Consider the following 22,250-nt stretch of genomic DNA (forward strand, 5'->3'; position numbering starts at 1 on the left):
CCGTGAAAAATGCCCATAAGGGACTATCAAAAGGGGACGGAAGGAGTAATAATTGTGCATTGCATGGGACTTAAACTAGTTTAATACTAAAACAGACACCGGGGGTGCCACGTGTCACACCCTGGTGCTGTTTTTTCCCTCCAAAATTTCCCTTCCTATTTAGCTGAAATTTTTTTAAGAATATTTTTATTATACAACTATAATAATATTATTTCAAATCTTTTATATTATATTTTAATAAATATTTTTCTTTTTAGTTGGTATTTTTAATTCTTCCATAAACATTTACCTAAAATATTAGTCCAATCCTTTATTTTAATTGATTCATAAAATATATATTAATGAGATTACTTTAAGCTAATTATTACTAAATTTTGCCAAAAATAATGAAAAAATTAAATTTTTTCATATAATTGATATTAACAAAATCACTTAATAATTGGGGGATATATATATATATATATATATATATATATATATATATATATATATATATATATATATATATATATATATATATATATATACATACATACTAGGGTAGTCGATGCGCGCGAATTGATTTGCCCTTTCTTGATGTCTATATTGGGTTGTGTTTAAACTTTTCGCAACATTGGGATTTTAGGGAAAATAGTTTGATAAATTAATAGAATGTGTATTTAAAGTTTTCGTTTTTTCCTGCACAACCTTTCTTCAAGAAACATCAATGCAATTACTCAACAGTGAAATATTGCAAAAACATCTACAAACTTAATTAGAAATGGATTAAATACAATTCGAAAATCATAGAGCACATATTATATGCTAAAAGAAGTAATTTAACATTACATATGCAATAGTAGAACAATTTTTCAGAACATTTACTATTTGAAAGTCTATACTCTTACCCAACCTAGTAATTACTCTACATAAATTATATGAGATTAACTATATGAAACTAAAAAAGAGAAACAATTACACCCTGCAACTCGCATGAACATTAACATTCAGGCAACAATTAGATAATTTCCCTTGGTAGTTGGTAATAAATCATCTATTCGTACATACAATTTTTTTTCATTTTAAATAATAATAATAATAATAATATCATATGAAGTGTAAAGCATTAATTTTTTTTTAATTAATAAAAAAAGCATTACATATATTTTGTTAAAAAAAACCGAATTAATTGATGATGTATGTTTAGTGAAAAAAAACATTAAATGTATTAATGATAGTAAACATATTATTGAGGGTAAAAAAGTAAATACACATTTTGCACACAATTTTGTAAACAATAGTGAGGGTATAACTGGTAGCACACTATTCCTAGCATTAAATTTTTTTTAATTAATAAAAAAAAAAAGCATTACATATATTTTGTTAAAAAAAAAACCGAATTAATTGATGATATATGTTTAATGAAAAAAAAAACATTAAATGTATTAATGATAGTAAACATATTATCGAGGGTAAAAAAGTAAATACACATTTTGCACAGAATAGTGAGGGTATAATTGGTAGCACACTATTCCTAAGAGTTAATTTCTACTTTTTATAAGGTAGGGATATATATATATATATTAGCTGTCAATTCGGGTAAATGAGTCGGGTTTGAGTCGGGTTTGTGTGGGTCGGGTCATCTCGGGTCGGGTCAATACGAGTTAATGGCAGCACCTATGTGGGTCGAGTTCAGGTTGGGTCATGCTTGAGTCGGGTCACGTTGGGTCATACATCTTTTCGGGTTTAGGTCGGGTCAGTAAAAGGTCGGGTTACATTCGGGTCGGGTGAAAAACAAGTCTGGTTAAATTCGGGTTTTTACGGGTTTAAATGAGTTAGGGTCCTGTTTGGGTTCGGTTCAAGTCAATTATTTTCGGGTTATAATCAGGTCAAGTCATTATCGGGTGCGAGTCGGGTTCGGTTCAAGTCAATAATTTGCGGGTTATAATCAAGTCAGGTCATTTCCAAGTCGGGTCATTATCGGGTTTGAGTCGGGTTAGATTCAAGTTAATAATTTGCGGGTTATAATTAAGTCGGGTCATTCTCGGGTTCGGGTCGGGTTCGGTTCAAGTCAAAAACTAAAAAAAAAATAACAATAATAATAAAATTTGAAAAAAGGACCATTAAAAGGATTTTAAATAGCCATATACTTATATGGAAGTTGAAGATAAATTTAGAAAAAAAAAAAGGAAGATACATTTGGCTGAAATCACTACCACCTCACTCACCTCATACTGCTTCAAATGCATTTAAAAAACATTGACAGCTCATATAGCTCCACCTCACTCACCTCTATCATCTCATATCCTCAATCTCCTCATATCCTCAATTTCCGCATATAGCTCAAGCTCATTGCTCATATAGGAAGTTGAAGATAATTAGGAAAATGAAAATCAATCAAAATAGAGATTTCATAGGGTAAATTTCGTCAATCTCGCCATTAGAGTGCAACCTTTCTTAATATACTAAGAATCAGAGATTTTCCTATGCCTATAAGTTTTTCTTTGACGAGGATTATGTAAGAGATAAGTCAAGTAAGATGAGAAAGGCCACTTTTGTTTTATAATTGGAATCCATGTTAATGAATTGAAAAAAAGCCTGAAACTCAATAGTCAATATGTAGTACTCTTTTTATCCTAAAAACTCCTAAATCCTAACATTCGGGTTAGTAATAGGTCGAGTTTGAATTCAGGTCGGGTCAATAACAAGTCGGGTTGAATTTGGGTCGGGTCAATAACAAGTTGGGTTGATTTCGGGTCAGGTTTGTAACAGGTCAGGTTTAAATTCGAGTCGGGTTAGGAACGGGTCGGGTTGGCCTCGGGTCGGGTTGAATTCGGGTTTTGACGGGTTAAATCGGGTTTGGGTCATTCTCGGGTTCGAGTCGGGTTCGGTTTGGGTCAATAGCTTACGGGTCACATTCGGGTCGGGTCCTCTCTAGGTCGGTTCATGGTCGGGTTCGGGTCTCAAATACTCGAGTCAACTCGGGTCTAGGGTTGGTTTCAGGTCGGGTTAGGTCGGGTTCGGGTCACCATTTTTTTCCGGTTCAGACGGGTTAGGGTTAGGGTCGGGTTAGGGTCGGTATTTCGGGTCGGGTCAGCTTTTGACAGCTCTATATACACTTCGTAATAATCTTTTGTTTTGCCTTATAATTTCTTTATATTTGAAGGATATGTTTTACCAAATTTTATTTGTTAAATTTAATAAATTTGTTTGAAAAAACTGAATTTACTGTGCATGGCACGGGCCTAGGCTAGTCAATTCCTAATTTTAATATTTGTAGAAATTCAAGAATCTAATAAACAAATCAAGCTGAGAGGTACTACATGTACGATGTACCTACTACTAATTTGTTCTTAATTAAGTGGTTTTTGATGTGCCACGTCAACACATAGATGATTAACCATTAGTTACAAAGTTAAAGTTAAGTTTGACAACACTCACAAACAGTATGCAAAACAGCAAAAGGAGTATCTTTTTGCTAATTCATACTTGTATATTTGATTAATTATTTATTACTCTACTGTTGTTTGCATGTCAAGGCATTTCCTTCAAACTTACCACTAAACCTTTATTAGAATGCTCTATTGCCTTGTTGCAATTTTTTTTTTCTTTACAAAGTAAATGAAAAAATATATATAGCTTGCCTCCTATCCAAGTCAAATATGCAAATCAATTAATCAAATCGTAATATGCAAATGCAATGTATTACCTCCTTTATTCCATATTAAGGGCATGTTCACATTTACTGAACTGAGCTGAACTGAACTGAACTGATTGAAGCTGAACTGAACTGAACTGAACTGATTGGAACTGAACTGAAATGAATATTTTATGTGAGAGGGAAATTAAGAGCTGAACTGAACTGAACTGAACTGATTGGAGCTGAACTGAACTGAACTGAACTGAAATTAAGTAAATGTGAACAGGCCCTAAACCATAACGTATAATAAATTAATTAAATTTATACTGTAATATTCATTTTAATAATATCGTTATAGCAAATAAATTCGACATATAAAGAGCAAATAATAACCGCACCAACTATGACAAAATGAAAAAAAGAATAGATTATAACACGTCAAAATGGGAACATATCAGAATTGTAAAAAATTTATAATCTAACCAACTTTTGTATACACCCGATTTTCAGTAATTTACTATACATCGGGTACACTTTTGTCAGATTTAGGGCCTGTTCATATTTACTTAATTTCAGTTCAGTTCAGTTCAGCTCCAATCAGTTCAGTTCAGCTCTAATCAGTTCAGTTCAGTTTAGCTCCAATCAGTTCAGTTCAGTTCAGCTCCAATCAGTTCAGTTCAGTTCAGCTCAGTTCAGTAAATGTGAACAGACCCTTAGTGTCACTTTTGTCAATTTATCAATGAAGCATAAATAACTCTTATATATGTCAGTGTAACTTTTGTGCGTTTTAGTGTAACATTTGTACATTTTATTATCACTTTATAACGGATGTTCAGTAATTTACTGAACATCCGTTTTATTTAAAAGTTTGTGTTAAAATGATGAATTACTCTATGCCTCTACGGACTTACATGAGTAATATTTTTTTAAATCCATGAAAATTCAATGGTTTACAAAATAAAATACTAAACCTCTTTATTTTTCTTTTAATAATTTTTTAAAAAATAAGAATTTTCTAGATCATGTTTATGTAGCATTGTAGCTATAATTGACTGCTCCGTATTTGTATTGGCTAAGTCCATCCATCAATAAAACAATCACATCACCACTTTTTCTCAGCCGCCAATCATAAAAATCCCCCCCAAAAAAGAAAATCACTAATCCTAAATTAAAAACCAAAACCGCCCCTTGTTTATTTTTTCCCCCTTCACCAAGAAACAAAATTTCATTTCCTTTTTTTTCCCAAAAATAAATAAAATAAAAATAAAAATATTTAATTTAAACCACCCTATATAAATCCCCATTTTTCTCTCATTTTTCTTCCCATAATCACGTTCCAAACCCAGAAAAATCAACTAAAATAACCATAATTTCAACAACAATCATTTCCTCTCTTACAGTCTTACACACTAATTTCTCTCTCCTCCCAAAAAATGGACACCAAAATTGGATCCCTTGACACGTGTAACACCCCCACCAACACCAACACCACCATCTGCTGCCCCTCCAAAAACGGCGACGTTTCCACCATCCAAACCACCACCACAACCACCGTCGCACCACCGGAATCCACTCTAGGCCGTCACCTCGCTCGCCGTCTCGTCCAAATCGGCGTCAACGACGTCTTCTCCGTTCCCGGCGACTTCAACTTAACTCTCCTCGATCACCTCCTAGCCGAGCCTGGTCTCAACCTCGTCGGGTGCTGCAATGAGCTCAACGCTGGTTACGCCGCCGACGGCTATGCTCGCTCACGCGGCGTCGGTGCTTGCGCTGTTACCTTCACTGTTGGTGGGTTGAGCGTGTTGAATGCGATTGCTGGTGCATACTCTGAGAATCTACCCGTGATTTGTATCGTTGGTGGGCCGAATTCGAATGATTATGGGACTAACAGAGTTCTTCATCATACTATTGGGTTGCCTGATTTTAGTCAGGAGCTTCGGTGCTTTCAAACCGTTACTTGTTTTCAGGTTTTGATCATTAATGGCGTTTTTTTTTTTTTTTTTTTTTTTTTTTTTTTTTGTGAAATTTTGTATGATGGGTTTTTTTTTTACTGTTTTTCGTTTGGTGGGTTGAAATGTATTAGGCGGTGGTTAATAATCTTGATGATGCACATGATTTGATTGATACGGCGATTTCGACGGCGTTGAAGGAAAGTAAACCGGTGTATATTAGCATCAGTTGTAATTTGCCGGCGATTCCTCATCCTACTTTTAGCCGGGAACCTGTTCCTTTTTCTCTATCTCCCAGGTAAATTCTTCTCTCTGTTTTCATGATTTCATTTTATTTATTTTTTTTTTTTTTGTGAATTTTTTGCTGGATTTTTGGAGTACTTTTCTTCAATTTTAGTTGAATATTGTTATTGATTTTTGCTTGAAACCTTTGGAATATAAGTTTGAGCTTTATGGGTCGAATTCCTGTGAAATATTTGCAAAATTATGGCATAAATTCATCTCTCTGTTTCCTGTGCTTTTTTTTTTTTTTTTTTTTTTTGGTTTGAAATTTTGTTGGTTTTTTTTTTTTTTTTTTTTTTTTTAAATTTTTTTTTTATTTTTATTTTGCTGGAATTTATTGGGTGTTGATACATTCTTTATATATTTAATGTTAATTATTGTATTATTTCTATTTTTTTTACCTCCGTGATTTGTTTTTGGTTAAAGAGTGCTATATGCGATGTATGGTCAAATTTTGTGGTTATTACTAAATATGACGATGATTATTGAAGTAAATTGAGTGTTAATGTTATGATTTGGGATAAATCTGTGAATATTATACTCCGTAATTACAAATGTGGTAAAGTGGTGATTTTGATAATCAAAATTGAAGTCAAGTCAATTCATCAGAATAGTTTATACTATGAAGTACTATTATACTTAAGTGAAGTGATATGATATGATAACACAATAAAAACTTTTTACTCTAATTAGTTGCTTTTTAAAGTTGTAATGTACATGTGATTCTTTGATTTGTTGGGTAAAAAGTTGTTAGAATGGACGGAGGACAAATTGGGATAAGAAAATGGTGTGGGTGTATATAATATTGGAATGTTTTGGATTTGTTTTTGTGTTACTTACTAGTTGATTAAAGAATCTAGTGTCTGCATTAGGTATTTAGAATCCCATGTGATGTGTTGAGAGCTAGGCATTTAGTTTATCATGACGTACATTGTAATCGTGTCATACCAGTCGTATGCCTTGTATCCTGATTCTTGAATGTCCTAGAAGTGACCTATTCAGGTTGTTTGAGTGGAGTTGATAGCGTGTCATTTTTTGGGGCATTTGGCCGATTTGGGATTTGATTTTTGGGAAATTTGATATTCTCTTGCTTGAAATTGATGAATTTAATGCCTGCTTTTAAAATAACTTGTGAATGTGCTGTGATCATAAGAATAATGTGATTGACTGATACCTTTCTTGTGACAGTTTTACCTTGCCATGATTTGTCTTTGCATCTTGTTTGGTAAAGGAGTTTTGGTTGTAGTTCAAGAATCCATTCTATTGTTTCCTATACTATAACACTATAACATGTGATATGCTAAGCTTGAATTTTAATTACCATACATTGTATACCTTGTATATATATGCTGTGGCCTGTGGGACGAAAATTTATCATCCGCGTTCATGGTTGTAGACTTGTAGACAATGCTAATATGAATAGAGTACATCGAGGTATCACTTTTAGGGCATTTGGGATTTAATATGTGGGGAATATATGGATCTCTTAACTAAATTGATGTATTTTCTGCCTGACCTTATGGACAATTTATATTTAGAATTATTTGTTGGGTGCACTTATTATGATTTATCATGTAACTAAAAAAAGTTGCCTGATACCCTTATTATTCTTGTTACCATTGTACCCTGACTCTTCTTATTAAATTCTTGTGACGTGGTGTGCTCGGGTACTAACTTTTATACCATACAGTGTATTCCTGTGCCTTGCACCCTGAATGAACCATAATTGACATTTTGGATGCTATTTGGTCATGTGATTCTTGGTTAGACAGTGGGAGATTTGAATAGGCTTAAGGTAAAATTGTGAAATGCGACTTATTATGAATGTAAATTGTGACTGGCTGATACCCTTCTTGTTCCACTTTACCCGGCCTGTTGTGTCCGAAACAAGAAAATTGGGTAATCCTGTTGTGGCTGACATCTATGTTCTTTTCTAGCCTCTGCATCATATTATTCTTACAGAGGTTAATTTGTCTGTAGAAAATGTCCTTTTGTACGGATACCAGAAAATCAGAAATGATGCAATGGCGAATACTTAACGCATGTAATCTGTAATTTTTTTGCAATGCAGGTTGAGTAACCCAATGGGTCTCCATGCTGCAGTGGAGGCAGCAGCAGATTATCTAAACAAGGCTGTAAAGCCTGTCATGGTCGGTGGGCCTAAATTACGGGTGGCAAAGGCCTGTGGCTCTTTTGTTGACTTAGCTGATGCATCTGGATATGCTTTGGCAGTGATGCCCTCGGCCAAAGGCCTAGTACCAGAGCACCATCCTCATTTCATTGGGACATACTGGGGAGCAGTGAGTACTGCTTTTTGTGCTGAAATTGTTGAGTCAGCTGACGCATATCTGTTTGCAGGCCCTATTTTCAATGACTATAGCTCTGTCGGGTATTCTTTGCTTCTCAAGAGAGAGAAGGCAATCCTTGTGCAGCCTGATAGGGTCGTTATTGGCAATGGCCCTGCATTTGGCTGTGTTCTGATGAAGGATTTCTTGAAAGAGTTAGCCAAGAAAATCAAGAAAAACACAACAGCCTTTGAAAACTACAGTAGAATTTTTGTTCCCGAGGGCAAGCCTCTGAAGTCTGAGCCTCATGAGCCACTGAGGGTCAATGTCCTTTTTCAGCATGTACAGAAATTGCTTACAAGTGACACGGCTGTGATAGCTGAGACAGGGGACTCATGGTTCAATTGTCAGAAGTTAAAGTTACCCGAGGGATGCGGGTATGCTTTGTCAATGTGAATAACTCTTTGCTCAATGTTGAATTATCATTTCTTTTTGGTTTGTACATTTAACAGGATTTGGGTTTTTCAGGTATGAGTTCCAGATGCAATATGGATCTATTGGGTGGTCAGTTGGTGCAACTCTTGGTTATGCTCAAGCTGTTCCCAATAAGAGGGTCCTTGCTTTCATAGGTGATGGGAGTTTCCAGGTATTCTTTCTTTTCTTTTTGTGTTATCCCAGCTAAATTTCGTGGTGAAGCAGAGTATATATTTTCTTGTCATATGTAGATGCAAATTGAATGTTTTTGCTTCAGTGTACCTTACCTTGAATAGTTTACTTGCATTTGTATTATGATGTTCTCCCACAAGATAGTAATTATTACAGTATATTTGATGTCAAGTACATTATGAAGACTATTTGTAATTTGACAGGCACTAATCATCATATTAAGTAGTTGATTGATACCCAATAATCCTGGCACTCTGGCAGTAATGGCCAGTTTATGGGAATTGATAATGACCTGTCTAAAACAATAACTAATTTGACAAAAACTAAAGCTGTTTACGAGCAAGGATATCCTCCAGACCATGAGATAGTATCAATATATGTCCTTAGCATCAGAATTTTGCTCTCAAATCTGATTTCAGTTGATGTCCTTGGATATTCTCCAATGTAGAACATAGAGACCCTTAGTTTTACTTTCCAGGGGCGAGTTGTAAGACCCGGTCTAGCTTACTATGTCAACAATTCCCTTATAACCAGCCTTTCATATGCACTATGTACTCTATATAACTCATTTATGCTTCTTGGCAGAAAATCACTCTGATGTGAAGTGTTTTTTTTTTTTTTTTTTTTTTTTTTTTTGCACTTATGATTTGCTCCTCTGCTTAGGTTACCGCTCAAGATGTATCAACTATGTTGCGGTGTGAGCAAAAGACTATCATCTTCTTGATCAACAATGGTGGATACACCATTGAAGTTGAGATCCATGATGGTCCATACAATGTCATCAAAAACTGGAACTACACGGCTCTTATTGAGGCAATTCACAATGGTGAAGGAAATTGCTGGACAGCTAAGGTCTGTTTTGAACATCAGCATGCTTTTAACATTACAAGTTATCTGATTACTTGTCTTTAATTGTTTTCGTTGCTAATGGAGTCTCTGGGCTTTGCATTTCGATCTGGACAGGTCTTTAATGAAGAGCAGCTTGTTGAAGCAATTGAGATTGCCACAGGACCAAAGAAAGATTGCCTGTGCTTCATTGAGGTGATAGTGCACAAGGATGATACAAGCAAAGAACTGCTTGAATGGGGATCCCGAGTATCTGCTGCTAATAGCCGTCCCCCAAATCCCCAGTAGGCCTGATTACATCACTAAGCTAGATTCCCTACATAAAAGAAAACTTTGGTTTTTGAGTTTCACGTTTTGTTTCTGCGATTTTCCCGTTTCTTAACAAGTTTTTCTATGGGGTTAATGTTTAGTATTAAGTAATCTAGTAGTAACATCCTAAATTGCTAATGCAGATATGTGTACAGACTATCCTTTTTATAAGCAAGCCTTTTTATCCTCAAAAAAAGTTAATTCTGAAATGTGTATCATCTTTGTTTATTATGCTTATCAGAACAGGTTACAGCCTTGCAGGATACAGGTTAAACTCATTAAGGGCTGTTTTTGTTATCACCAAGCTTAATTGTTTGAAATATCCATGGACTTCAATCAATTTTAAATTCTATTCTCTTAAAATTCAAGTAATTCATCTGTACAAGTAAAATCATAGACATTAAACAAACATACTAATCTCTATATGATTCGCAGACATTAAACAAAAATACTAATTGGACAATTCAGAATAACGATATGCTAAGTAAACCTTAGTAGCAATATGCTATATTCATCGGTAACAACAATCTATATCTGCTAAACATATCAATACATAACGCATGATTATACAAGTTTGCCAAACTAGTTTAGTTTCAAGCCTAAGTTACAGGGTCTAATCGTGGCATGATCTGTTTGGCTGGGTCAATAATTATATGGCACAGAAGAAGCCCTGCTGCCAAAAACGATGCCTCTAAGTCTCTAACTAACTTAACAACAATCCTTACTGAATTGTGATCACATGTAATAATAAAAACTCCAGTAATAAATATATAAATATATTGTGGTAATGAGGGAAATAAATAATGCTAAAAGATGATTAACAAATAATAATATAATCATTAAATCATAAACTAATGAATAGTACGGAGTAAAATACCACATACACCAATATAATTAAGGCTTCTCAACATAAAATCAATCTTACATATATTTCACCAGCTAATCAAACAAGATCAACATTAAGTCTTTGACATATACTCTACTTCTGTACTTCCAATCAATCTTTCAAACATCACACAACTAGTTAATTTAATACCAAGGATAATCTTCTACTCTAGTCCCAAACAATGTGAAGGTACGTTTAGGACCAAGAATGACAAAGTTAATACGATTCTCCGATCGAAACGACACGACTCGAATGTTATCCCCTAGCTTGAACCCCTTAATCAATCTCAATTTGTTCCAAGTGTGCTTCAAAACGTATCTATATGAACCCTTGTTGTAGTTCCATCGACTTAGATGCATATTGTACACGGACGACCCCATGATCACCTTCACGTCGATGTGAGCGTTCTTGTTATGACCAACTTTCTTTTGAAGAAAAGCATCTTCAGCACGGCTTAGAAACACCGGGACAACTTGCTTCTTAGGGAGTGACAATCGCGCTTGTTTACCATTCATGTCGGATTTTGTAAGCTTCTTGTCCAAGAGTAATTTAGCGTCACTAATGTCTTTAAAATCCATATTATTGCTCTTGATGTGTTGATGCAATAACTCTAACAATGCACCATTATTGTTGTTCTTACTAACAACATCAGTAGATTGATCACCTCTAAGACGTTTCGAATTATGGGGTTCTTGATTGATAGTAGAAAAAGCCAAGGCATAAGTTCGTTTTTTGGGTGGGAGAGACATACCGTCAACAACTGTTTTGTTACTCATCACCATATTTTCTTGGTTGATCTTGTGGTGGTACGAACTACGAAGCTAAGTGTTTGGTTTACAAATTCGGCAACGAAAGGAAATTAAAGGAAATTGGAGGTAGGGATGATTATTGTGAAAGAATGCATATAAATGTTATATACAGAATGAATGTATGAATTAGGTTTAAATTAGGAAAGTATGATATTGCCAATTGAAATCATAGAGTTGATGAACTTGATGCTAAAGCTAAGTACATTCCTAAATTAACTTACCAAATAATATCATTTTGCGCGCTAAATCTGTAAGATTTAACGGTCTAATAGTTTAGGAAAGTTTGATGGTGTAGATAGAATAAATGAATGGAATGGTGAAAAATACTTTCCTTGACTAAACCAAAGAATGTAACTAACTGAGTACTACGTAAATCTATAAGATTTTGCGCGTAATAATTATCCTTAGTTGTGCCATTTTTAACTAGTCTTTACGATTTTTTTTTTAATCAAGAAATAAATAAATAATCAATCCATATTAACCCCCAAAACAAAAGTAGTTTTATCTTATGTTGGCTAGTAATATACAAGTATAATTTTTTTTTTTCCTCAAAAATTGGAAGCATTAGTAATAATCCTTTTTCATTTCTTATCATATCTTGTAAATGAATTTACTTGGTTGAAGGATTTTTGTTTTCCATCCCAAAATAATTGATAATTGACTATTTTTTTATCATTAAGTTTGACCATCAAAATATATTATATGTAATTATTTTTTTTTATAAAAACTTGATGTTCCGTCCAATAATATACATTTAGGTTAAATCCAACCTATTTGTTTATTAACATTTTACTTTATATTATATAAAAAAAGGGGTTCAAGTGAGAAAAAAAAGTCAACTACGTCAATTACTAAAGGGGAAATTCCCTGTTTCTTATTTTGTAAAACGAAATTTGTCTCTCATGGAGGAATTTTGGTGAATAAATCAACAACTTTTTAATTATTGGTGGGCTTCACAATTAAATAAAGTTGTTGGTTTATTTACGAAAATGTCATGTAAGAAACAAATTTTGTTTCTCACTATGAGAAAGTGGTGCATCCTCTTATTAAAGGAGGAGGGAGTATTCTCACATCCTTATTGATCATTTCATTTGTTCTATTCCTTATGTTTTTTCCTTTAGTCACTTTTCAATGCAATATTGTATTGGATAATTAAGATATTTCAATATATACCTATCATAATATAAAAATTATTTAAGAAGTATTTAAAACTAAAAATCGAAAAGAATAATCTAACAAAAATTCACTTGTTTGTGTTTAAATGTAGAAAATCAATTAATTATAGATTCCATTCGCATTGGAATCTTGAAGAATCCAAATAAGATTAATAAAAAATAATAAAAAAAATAAAAAATGGAGGGCATATCAAAACATTTTAAAATCAGAAAGTTTTGGTGCAAAGTTTAATAATAATACTACGTATTATATAATCATTATAACAATAAACTAATGAATAGCAAAATATCACATACACCAATTAACATTTCTGAACATATAAAAAATCAATCTTACATACAATTCACCAACTAATTAAACAAGATCAACTATTTTAAGTCTTTAACATATACTCTACTCCTGTACTTCCAAAGAATCTTTCATACATCACCAACTAGCTTAGTTAATTTAGTACCAAGGATAATCTTCTACCTTATTCCCAAACAATGTGAAGGTACGTTTAGGACCAAGAATGGCAAAATTAATACGGTTCTCTGATCGAAACGACACGACTCGAATGGTATCCCCTAGCTTCAACCCCTTGTCCGCTCTCAATTTGTTCCACTGGTGTGTCAATGCGTATCTATATGAACCGCCGTTGTTGTAGTTCCATCGACTTAGATGCATATTATTGTACACGGACGACCCCATGATGACCTTGACGTCAATGTGAGCATTCTTGTTAACACCAACTTTCTTTTCAAGAAAAGCCTCCTCATCACGGCTTAGAAATACCACCGGGTCAATTTGGTTCTTAGGGAGTGACAATCGCGATTGTGTACCATTCAAATCGGATGATGTAAGCTGCCTATCCAAGATTATTTTAGCGTCACTTATGTCATTAAAATCCATACTATTTCTCTTGATATGTTGGCGCAATAGTTCTAGCAATGCACTACTATTATCACCACCAACGGGTTGATCACGTTTATCATCATTAACTCTAGGACGTTTTGAGCACTCGGGTTGATCTCTGGGATTGGTAAGAATAGATAAAGGCGAGGCATAAATTCGTTTTATAGGAAGGAGAAGATGAGAATTATTGTCAAGGGGTTTGATCACCGAGACAGTAGGAGTTGAAGGTTTGTGAGCCTTCAAAGTGTCGTCGGGTTGATCAAGAGTAGGAGTTTGTTCATTAGTAGACGAAAAAGCCGAGGCGTAGGTTCGTTTCTTTGGAGGGAGAAGATGGTTGGGAATCATGTTTTGATTGAGCTAAAGGAAATAGGAGGAAGGAATTAAATGAGGGTTGAAGGATGGTTTAATTTGGAGTAGAGAAATAATGAATGAATGTTGAATGCGTATGTAGAGTATATATAGACGGAATGAAGAGCATGCACTAATTAGAATAGGATTAGGAGAATCTGATGTTTAAGGTAGAATTAATGAACTTGATTTGCAAGTACTTTCCAAAATTGAGTTACAAAAGGAAATTACTAAAACGATTTTGCGCGTAAACACCTTTAGTACCAATTTCTAACGGCTATCTTTTATATAATCAAGTAATCTATCTTTATTCTTACAAACAAATAATATAAACATAATGGAATTCAAATTTATATAAACATAATGGGCTAGTAATAAGTAATAATCCTTTTTAATCAGTTTAGCTAGCCCTATTAACCAAATAATATGATTTAAAAAATCATTGGAGTACAATAGTATCTTTTATGAAATAAACCATGGAACTCTTTTTCAAAAAAAAAAAAAAAAAAAAAAAAAAAAAAGAGTTAAACAATGGTTATAGATATTTAATTATTTAGTACAAATATGAAAAAGAGAGAAAGCCCAAATAATATTAATGACATCTTGATTTTAGCTAGTTATTTTTAAAATTTTTATTCTTTTTCATTTTAATATGGATTGTAAAGTTTAATATCAATTTTGTAAATTTGTAATTGAACTTTTTTTTTTTTTTTTTTTTTTTTTTTTGTAATTGAACTTGTTTGATTAAAAGATTTCTTAAATTTCTCTCTTGAAATAGCAAGTTGAGATACGCTTTTTTTTTTCTATATATCGATTATAATCATTATACCGTGTTCGTCAGAAATTAAATTAAATAAATATATAAATAAATAAACCAGTACTATAACTCTTGGTCTTCATCAAAATTCCCAATCTTGCATTTAGTTAACTCAATTGATTATGTATTTGTTAAATTCAATCTTTTATAGATGTCATGTGAAATTTTTTTAAAAAAATTAAATATAGTATATATATACTTTATATAATATTTTAATATTAAAAAAAAATTTACTCTTCTCCTTTGATATTAATATTCACAATTTTTCCCCAGTTAAATATTTAATCTTTTATACCCTCGGCCACATGCTACCTTCAAGAACTTGTCAATTACTTATAGATAGAAGAAAAGATTAAAGGGAAGTAAAACCTGTGCAAGATTTATAAATTCATAGCCAAATTCGTTTCACTAAACAGATTGAAGATTCTTGGAAGAAAATGTTTGAATTTCCAAGTTTTCATGTAAGATTTCTCTTAAATTAAAAGATGTACAAAATTGAGAAATCAGTGACTAGCCCAAATACACAACAAAATCACTTCATGTGTGCAGCTATTTTCGATTCACTTAAGTCAGAAAGCGTGTCACATTGAATAACTAACCAATATACACAACGAAACCAAAATTAATGTAGCAAAACTGCATCATCTAAGAGTCTGCATCTACTTTAGTTGGTCCTTGTACTAGTCGGCCGTTCTGAAGTAAGGTGGCGGGAAAGGGAGCTTGACAGTTGCTTATGTGTGATTTTAAACGTGGTATATTAGGGTGAGCGCTCTTACAGCAATGGCATCGCAGCTCTTTTGATAGAAGGCCTTCATCTTGTATTGAGGGTTTCCCAAATTTTTCAACATCCTCAATCACATCAACTACGTCTCGGAAGAATTCAGTGTTAAAAGAGTTCCAATGCTTCTTGTTCTTCAAATGCTGCGAGTTGAAGTCCTGACTGATGACATGAAGATGCAATTGCCTCATTGATGGAACCTATGTGCACAACAGAATAATAGAACTAATCAGGATCTTCTCTTTACCAATTTGATATTTTATTTTCTCATGAGACTGATGAGAGTACCTGTAGAACAGTATGTAAAGCAACTACTCTAAAACAAGACTTGCCAAGCAGAAGAAAAAAAAATTCTTTTTTGGGAAGCAATTCAGGGAGTCATGCTTGTACTAACATACTAGCTATTAGCTAGGCACAATTGGAGCTTGGGATAGGGTAGTCACCACTGAAATAAAATGTACCCCACAAAAAATTAAACAATAAAACCACAATGACCTTTATAATTATTTTGACCAAGAGGCCCATTCTCTCAGCTGCTAAATAATATAGGGCGACTTAGGGCCTGTTCTGATTGACTAAACTGAGCTGAACTGAACTTATTGAAGCTAAGCTGAGCTGAACTGAATATTTTATGAGAGAAGGAGATTAAGAACTTAACTGAACTTATTGGAACTGAGCTGAACTGAAGATAATTTGAAGAGAACAGGGCCTTAGTTCTCAATTACTTTCACTTCAGTTAGCTCATGAGAGGCAAACTTTCATATAGATAGATACAGAATACCACATCGTGAATAATTTCAAGGACAACTCTTAAGTATAGCAGCACTGTGTTTCCATTATCACAAACATCATGGAATAGGGACATAGAACATAAATGAGCAGAGGATACGACGTACTGAATGGAATCCAAGGCGGAAAATTAGCGATTCATCCTCCTCTAAGAACCTCTCAGTCCATTTTATGCCCACTTGCTGCATTGTTCTTAATAACTGAAGGTGTTCTTGGCACACATCTCCAAGGCCATCCAGACCATTCAAACGAGCAAGCACAAGAATGTGTCTTTTTGCCTGTTAATAATTTGACGTCCATGAACAAATTGAAGTCAATGTGTACCAAAAACAGGGTCCAAGAAGAAATTATGAAGAGAGATTTTTACCTTTGGGTAAGCATCATTTAGTACAACAACATCAGTCGTCGTATCTATAACAGTGCTCTCATGTTTCTCAGGATTCATTGCTATATTGTATAATGCCTGAGCCCAAGATGACCAAGCTTTAGATGCACTCTTTGACTTGCTCTGTTTCTCGTTCTCCTTCCCCAAAACATTGAAACCAGATCCAACTTCATGCTCCAGTCCCTTGTTTTTCTTGCTTCTTTCTTCATTGTGTACAATCTCTCTTTTCATCTTTTGCTCAGAAGCATTTTCATTTCTCTGCCCTATGTGGTCCTGCAGTTCAGACCTCTTAAGAATGGACGCAAAACCTTCAAAGAGTGATGAGTAAGCCTCACGAAGGATTTTACAGCCTTCATCATAGTCATTTTTCAGACAATTTGGTCTTTGGGGATTCATATTTGGTCCAACAACATGAATGACATGTGTGACTCCTTCCCTAATGAACAAAGGTGAATCTGCGGGAACAGGAATGACTACAGCCTTTCCTGGAGCAAGAGAATTGGCTCTTTTTTTGGTTGCAACCTCTAGACTTGGGCCTGCAGCACTAAATATGGCAGCGTTCACACCCCCACCTCCGGGCTTGAGTCGCCTGTAACATAAATGTTATGTGATTAAACACATGAAAATATTTATGTAGTCAGTGACATTTGCAATGCAGACGAATGAATATGCAAGGAAAAAGAAAAAAATTATGCAAGAAAATGATAAGAAAATATAAGGTGACCAAATTCATCAAGTTATACTCGTTTAATAATCACTAACACAGCAGCCAGCCAAGAAACTCCATAAAAAAAAACAGTATGAATTTCTTTCCTTGAATATTAACTCATAGATACCAAGTGAACAACTCGATAAGTCCGAATCAAACAATTTGTGGGTGAGGCACAGCAAGTAACCCTCTGACTATATAAAGAGTCACCTTTGCACAATAAAGAAAGTAGCTCTTACATATTTTAAAGTTATCCCTCAATGAATCACTTCTCAATAACATAGCAAGTCAGACTGTCTCATATATGTATGTTACTGTACTACATAGGTACTCCATCTCACATGCTGACATGAGCATTAAAAACCAAAACACAATCTCAGTCATCTTCAGAAGCAAGTCTAAGATAGCAATATGAATGTCAACCAAAATAGTCAAGCCATCAAATATTGTCCAAATTAATATTAATCACTATCTGTGTCTATCATGAACATCACATATTCACATCCATGGATTTCAAAAATATAAGAACAAGAGACAAGCAATTGGGTACAGATTACCGAGTACGGAGTCTTTACAGCCATAGGAGCAAAAGATATCCACGTAGAAAAGCTGAAATTGCATCAAGCTAGATACAAACTACCTTGGAAAACCCTATTCTAGGGAAATGAATAGGGGATAAAGAGAGAATGTTTTGGGACCACAAAGGATAAGATATCTTACAAAAATGCTGTAGTCATATGGAGCAAGACTCAATATATCTAGAAAAAATCATGTTGAAATACAAGAGCAATTTTTAATATCCAAATAAATGGAACTTCATTCCTTATTGGACAGTGAACATACAAGGCTCCAGGCAACCCAAGTCAACATGAGGGCATCATATGTATCCAGCCTGACTCCAACTTTTGTACAGAGAGAATTCCCACGACTTGAACTCCTAACCTCCATAGGATTATCATAAGTTATACACTAAAGGCTGCCGAAATGGTCACATTAAGTAATTATGCTAGAAATAGAATTAAGGAAAAAGTAAAGCCAAAGGTGAAAACTTAAAACCTAGTAAAGGATGGTCATGACGGGGTGGGCGAGGCTAGATGTAATTATGTATATAACACGCTATTAAAGATAATAGTGATTAACATACATCTATGGCTTTCAACTCTTTGTACTTTATCAATCTTTCTCCATATAACTAGAAATTGAGGGTCATAGGTTCATACAATCATACTTACTAATACAAGCAAGTCTGGGAAATACTGCTAGATTGAGAGAAGTATGCCTATCCTAATATCATTGATAACATTATGCTAGAGAAGTAAAGCTTGACTATATGTAGCAGCAGCAAGATGCAAGCATACACAAAGACAAAGCTTGCTCAAGCTTTACATTTTAGAGATACAAACCCAAAGTAAGCAGTATTGTAAAGGTATAAATAGGAGCAACACATATCTCACTACACACATAGCATAATTCGTTAGATTTCATACCCTTGAACCCTGCAGATTGCAGAGCACTTGCATGTAAATAGTGTGCTTGACCATTAATATTACCCCAAATCCAGAACTTATTCTTAGAACTTATCAGGAATTATGTTTCCAGAGATGGCATCTTCAACAATATTGACAGTTTAGTCAACATAAAGCTCACAAATGGTGAACAACTAAGGAAATGGATGCTTACCAATTAGCAGCATTGGCAATGACATTGCAGCGTAAGCCTCCTTTAGAATACAGAGAAGTAATATCTCCCACAAATGTGGAGAATTTTTCAGGATTGATGTTTCTTTGTACAGCTTTAGACTTGACCAAAGACAAAATCTTTGATTTATGAGTCAAATCCACCAAAACAAGTCTAGCATTCTTCAGCTTACTCATATATTCCTCTACTTTATCAAGAATAATATCGGATGCCTTATCGTGGTCAAACTGAAAATCTGCGGTTGAAATTGAAGGGAAAGCCAGGGTGGCAGATATGTCCAAGGAAGAAGGATCCTCCTTGGCATTCGTCAAAGCCGCAGCATCAGAAACAGACTCCAGTGCCAAATTATGTTTGTGCTCCTCATTACTGGCCCCTGTAAAGGCATCAGGTTTGGATCCTTCACTACAGATTTGTGATTCTTTCACTTCAAAGGCATCAGGTTTGGATCCTTCACAACAGATTTGTGATTCTTTCACTGATTTACTAGAGACAGAACTCTGGGTCATACTTGAACCAGAACCCAAACTAGGAGGGTCAGCTTTTTTCAAAAACTTCATTATACCAACCTGGACCTTAGCATCTGGGGTCTTCTGACCAAAGCAGCCTGAGGGGAGAGTATCCTGTGCACGAAGTCTGCTATAGGTTGTAATAGCATCATCTACATCACTCTCACTGTGGCAGATGGTGATCCGAGAAAATCCTTCACTGAGCTGTGGCAATTCCTTCTTCTGAAGCATTCTATTCACGACTGCAGCAGCTCTTCCACCCTGCAAATTCCCTTCATGCCCTGAACGTTTAACAGACCGTGAGATACAGAGCTTAGCAGGCAAATCTAGCACCACAGCATGCACATCTACTTCAGGACTGCCAAGCTTCACAAATTCAGCACGCTGTTCTTTATCCAGGTTGCATCTGTCAATGAATACACTTTTTTTGTCTTTCAGAGCAACAACTGCAGTGCTTATACATTGAGCTTTGGTTCCAGCTTTACCCTTATTAATATTGTCCTGCAAATTAGATCAACCAAACAGCAGAACTTCCTAATTCAGAAGTCAGTCACAGCCAAAGCAATGTTCTTCCAACCTAAATAAAAGGTATGATAACTTCTTGGTAAGTTGGCCTACTAAGTTCACATAAATTCTGATACGGGCTAGTAAGTTCAACCCAAACCTTAAATAGTTCAGATAAGTTTCAAATTAAGTCTGATAGGTTCGTGATTTTAAAGGGTAAAAGAGCATAACCTAAGATATTAGAGACTTTAGTCACTTTACAGTATACATAACTACATAAGTGAAGATCATTGCAAGTTGGTATAAACTACAAAGTATCAACTACCAACTCATTCAAAGTTTTAATTTAATAATAAGTCAATATGAATATTTACAATGTTTAATAACTGATGCTCTTGGAACATAAGGCGCCAGTATCCATCATTACAACCTACACTTTAATTACATGGATGATACTCAGCAGCAAACACATGGGTAGAAGTTTATTTCGCGAACTCATAGTAACATACTACATTACACCACTTAACCAAGTATAGTAGCATATTCTCATAAAGGCTCAAAACTCCATCACAAGTCGCTAATTGATCCATATTGTAGAACTAACAAATCATGCTATTAAACATTACACAAGGCAATAACTGACGTTTCAATATCATTAACGAAAATACATTCACGCATTGTCACAGAAAATTTGACGTTCCAAGTATGTGGGCATAGTGTAAAATTTCAAATGTTGCAATTTAAAATATATTTAAAACTCTAAAAACCCTTTAAAAAAATTGAACCAACATAAGAATAAGCAAAAAATTCTTCCAATTTCTAGTATCAATTGGAGAAAAAATAGGGAAAAGAAACCTGGCAGATTCGAGCCCAGCAACGAGAGGAGGCGCCCATGACAAGGTCACAGAAGGTGGACTTGCCGCTGCCTGGTGCACCCACCATTAATACGACCAAAACCTTCCCATTTTCTGCTTCATTTGTTCACCCCATTAAAACCCCATTTCAGTTTCAACCACAAAATTGAAGAATTGAATGTCAATGCAAAAATCAACAAAATTATTCACTGGTAAGGTAATTGTATAAGCTAATTATATAAACAAATTTTCGTCAAATAATTAGAATAAAGGAAGAGAAAATTTGGGATTACCTTCACTTTGATTAGGGTTGAAGTCATCAACTTCCATTTCTTTCTCCATTGTTGTAAGTTGTAACTCAGAACTCTTTAACTTTTTTTAATGGAAACATCGATAAATGTTCTTCAGTTTTCTTTTGCCTTTAGATCTTCTCTTTTCTTTTCTTTTCTTTTCTTTTTTTATTTTTTATTTTTTATTTTTTATTTTTTACTATTTTCAAGTTTTTTATTGTTTTAGAAATTCTCAACCTATAATAATTTGAATCAAAATACGAAGAAATAAAATACTTAGGGTCTGTTCTCTTCAGCTTAATTTCACTTCAGTTAAATACAATTTATTTTATCTCAGTTCAGTTCAGCTTAGTTCAATTCATTTCAGTCCAATAAATGAGAATCCCCTATTCAATAGTACCAACGAATATAAAAATGTTTTATTGATATCAATATTATTCCTTTTTGGTATTTAGTTCATCTAAAGACAATGTAATACCTTCCCTCAAAAAAAAAAAAATAAAGGACAATATAATACCAACGACGTGTTATTAGAATCACCCATAACTCAAATTATTAGAGGTAGAGAATTCCTCCCAATCTTGTTATCACAGTAATTAAAATCGCGAATCATAGAGATTTTCAAACCCCATAGTGGTTTATGAAAAATTGAATTTGATATACATTTTATCCATTCTAAATTCATTGACATTTATCCAATAGAATTTACTTCGTGTCATTTAAATTTATCGGAATTTTTGAGTCCCTCGTTTGGGTGAGTTAGTCCCGTTCTAGGGTTAGTGAGTGAGTACCAAAAAACAATCGAAATTCCAATAATTTTGTCAATAATTTGATCCTGCTCCTGTGCTCTA

The 22,250-nt window shown here is 34.2% G+C and overlaps 2 protein-coding genes across 2 annotated transcripts; one reads left to right on the forward strand and one right to left on the reverse strand.

The window, feature by feature from the left end:
- The first annotated feature begins 4,975 nt into the window (after nt 1-4,975).
- LOC145597750 (pyruvate decarboxylase 2-like) lies at nt 4,976-10,139 on the forward strand. The gene is made up of 6 exons (XM_081653993.1): nt 4,976-5,586; nt 5,703-5,866; nt 7,922-8,572; nt 8,664-8,781; nt 9,465-9,653; nt 9,765-10,139. Exons 1-6 carry the CDS (start codon nt 5,053-5,055, stop codon nt 9,933-9,935), a joined length of 1,827 nt encoding a protein of 608 aa, XP_081510119.1. The 5' UTR covers nt 4,976-5,052; the 3' UTR covers nt 9,936-10,139.
- A 5,287-nt stretch (nt 10,140-15,426) lies between these two features.
- On the reverse strand, nt 15,427-21,619 carry LOC145598239 (transcription factor bHLH140-like). Its single transcript, XM_081654570.1, has 6 exons — nt 21,403-21,619; nt 21,111-21,223; nt 19,228-20,252; nt 16,821-17,427; nt 16,561-16,731; nt 15,427-15,864 (listed from the first exon to the last, which is right to left on the reverse strand). The coding sequence occupies exons 1-6, from the start codon at nt 21,449-21,451 to the stop codon at nt 15,532-15,534; spliced, it is 2,298 nt and encodes a 765-aa protein (XP_081510696.1). The 5' UTR covers nt 21,452-21,619; the 3' UTR covers nt 15,427-15,531.
- Between the last annotated feature and the right edge of the window lie 631 nt (nt 21,620-22,250).

This window comes from Chenopodium album, chromosome 20 (assembly GCF_948465745.1).
Source record: "Chenopodium album chromosome 20, dcCheAlbu1.1, whole genome shotgun sequence".
NCBI lineage: Eukaryota > Viridiplantae > Streptophyta > Magnoliopsida > Caryophyllales > Amaranthaceae > Chenopodium > Chenopodium album.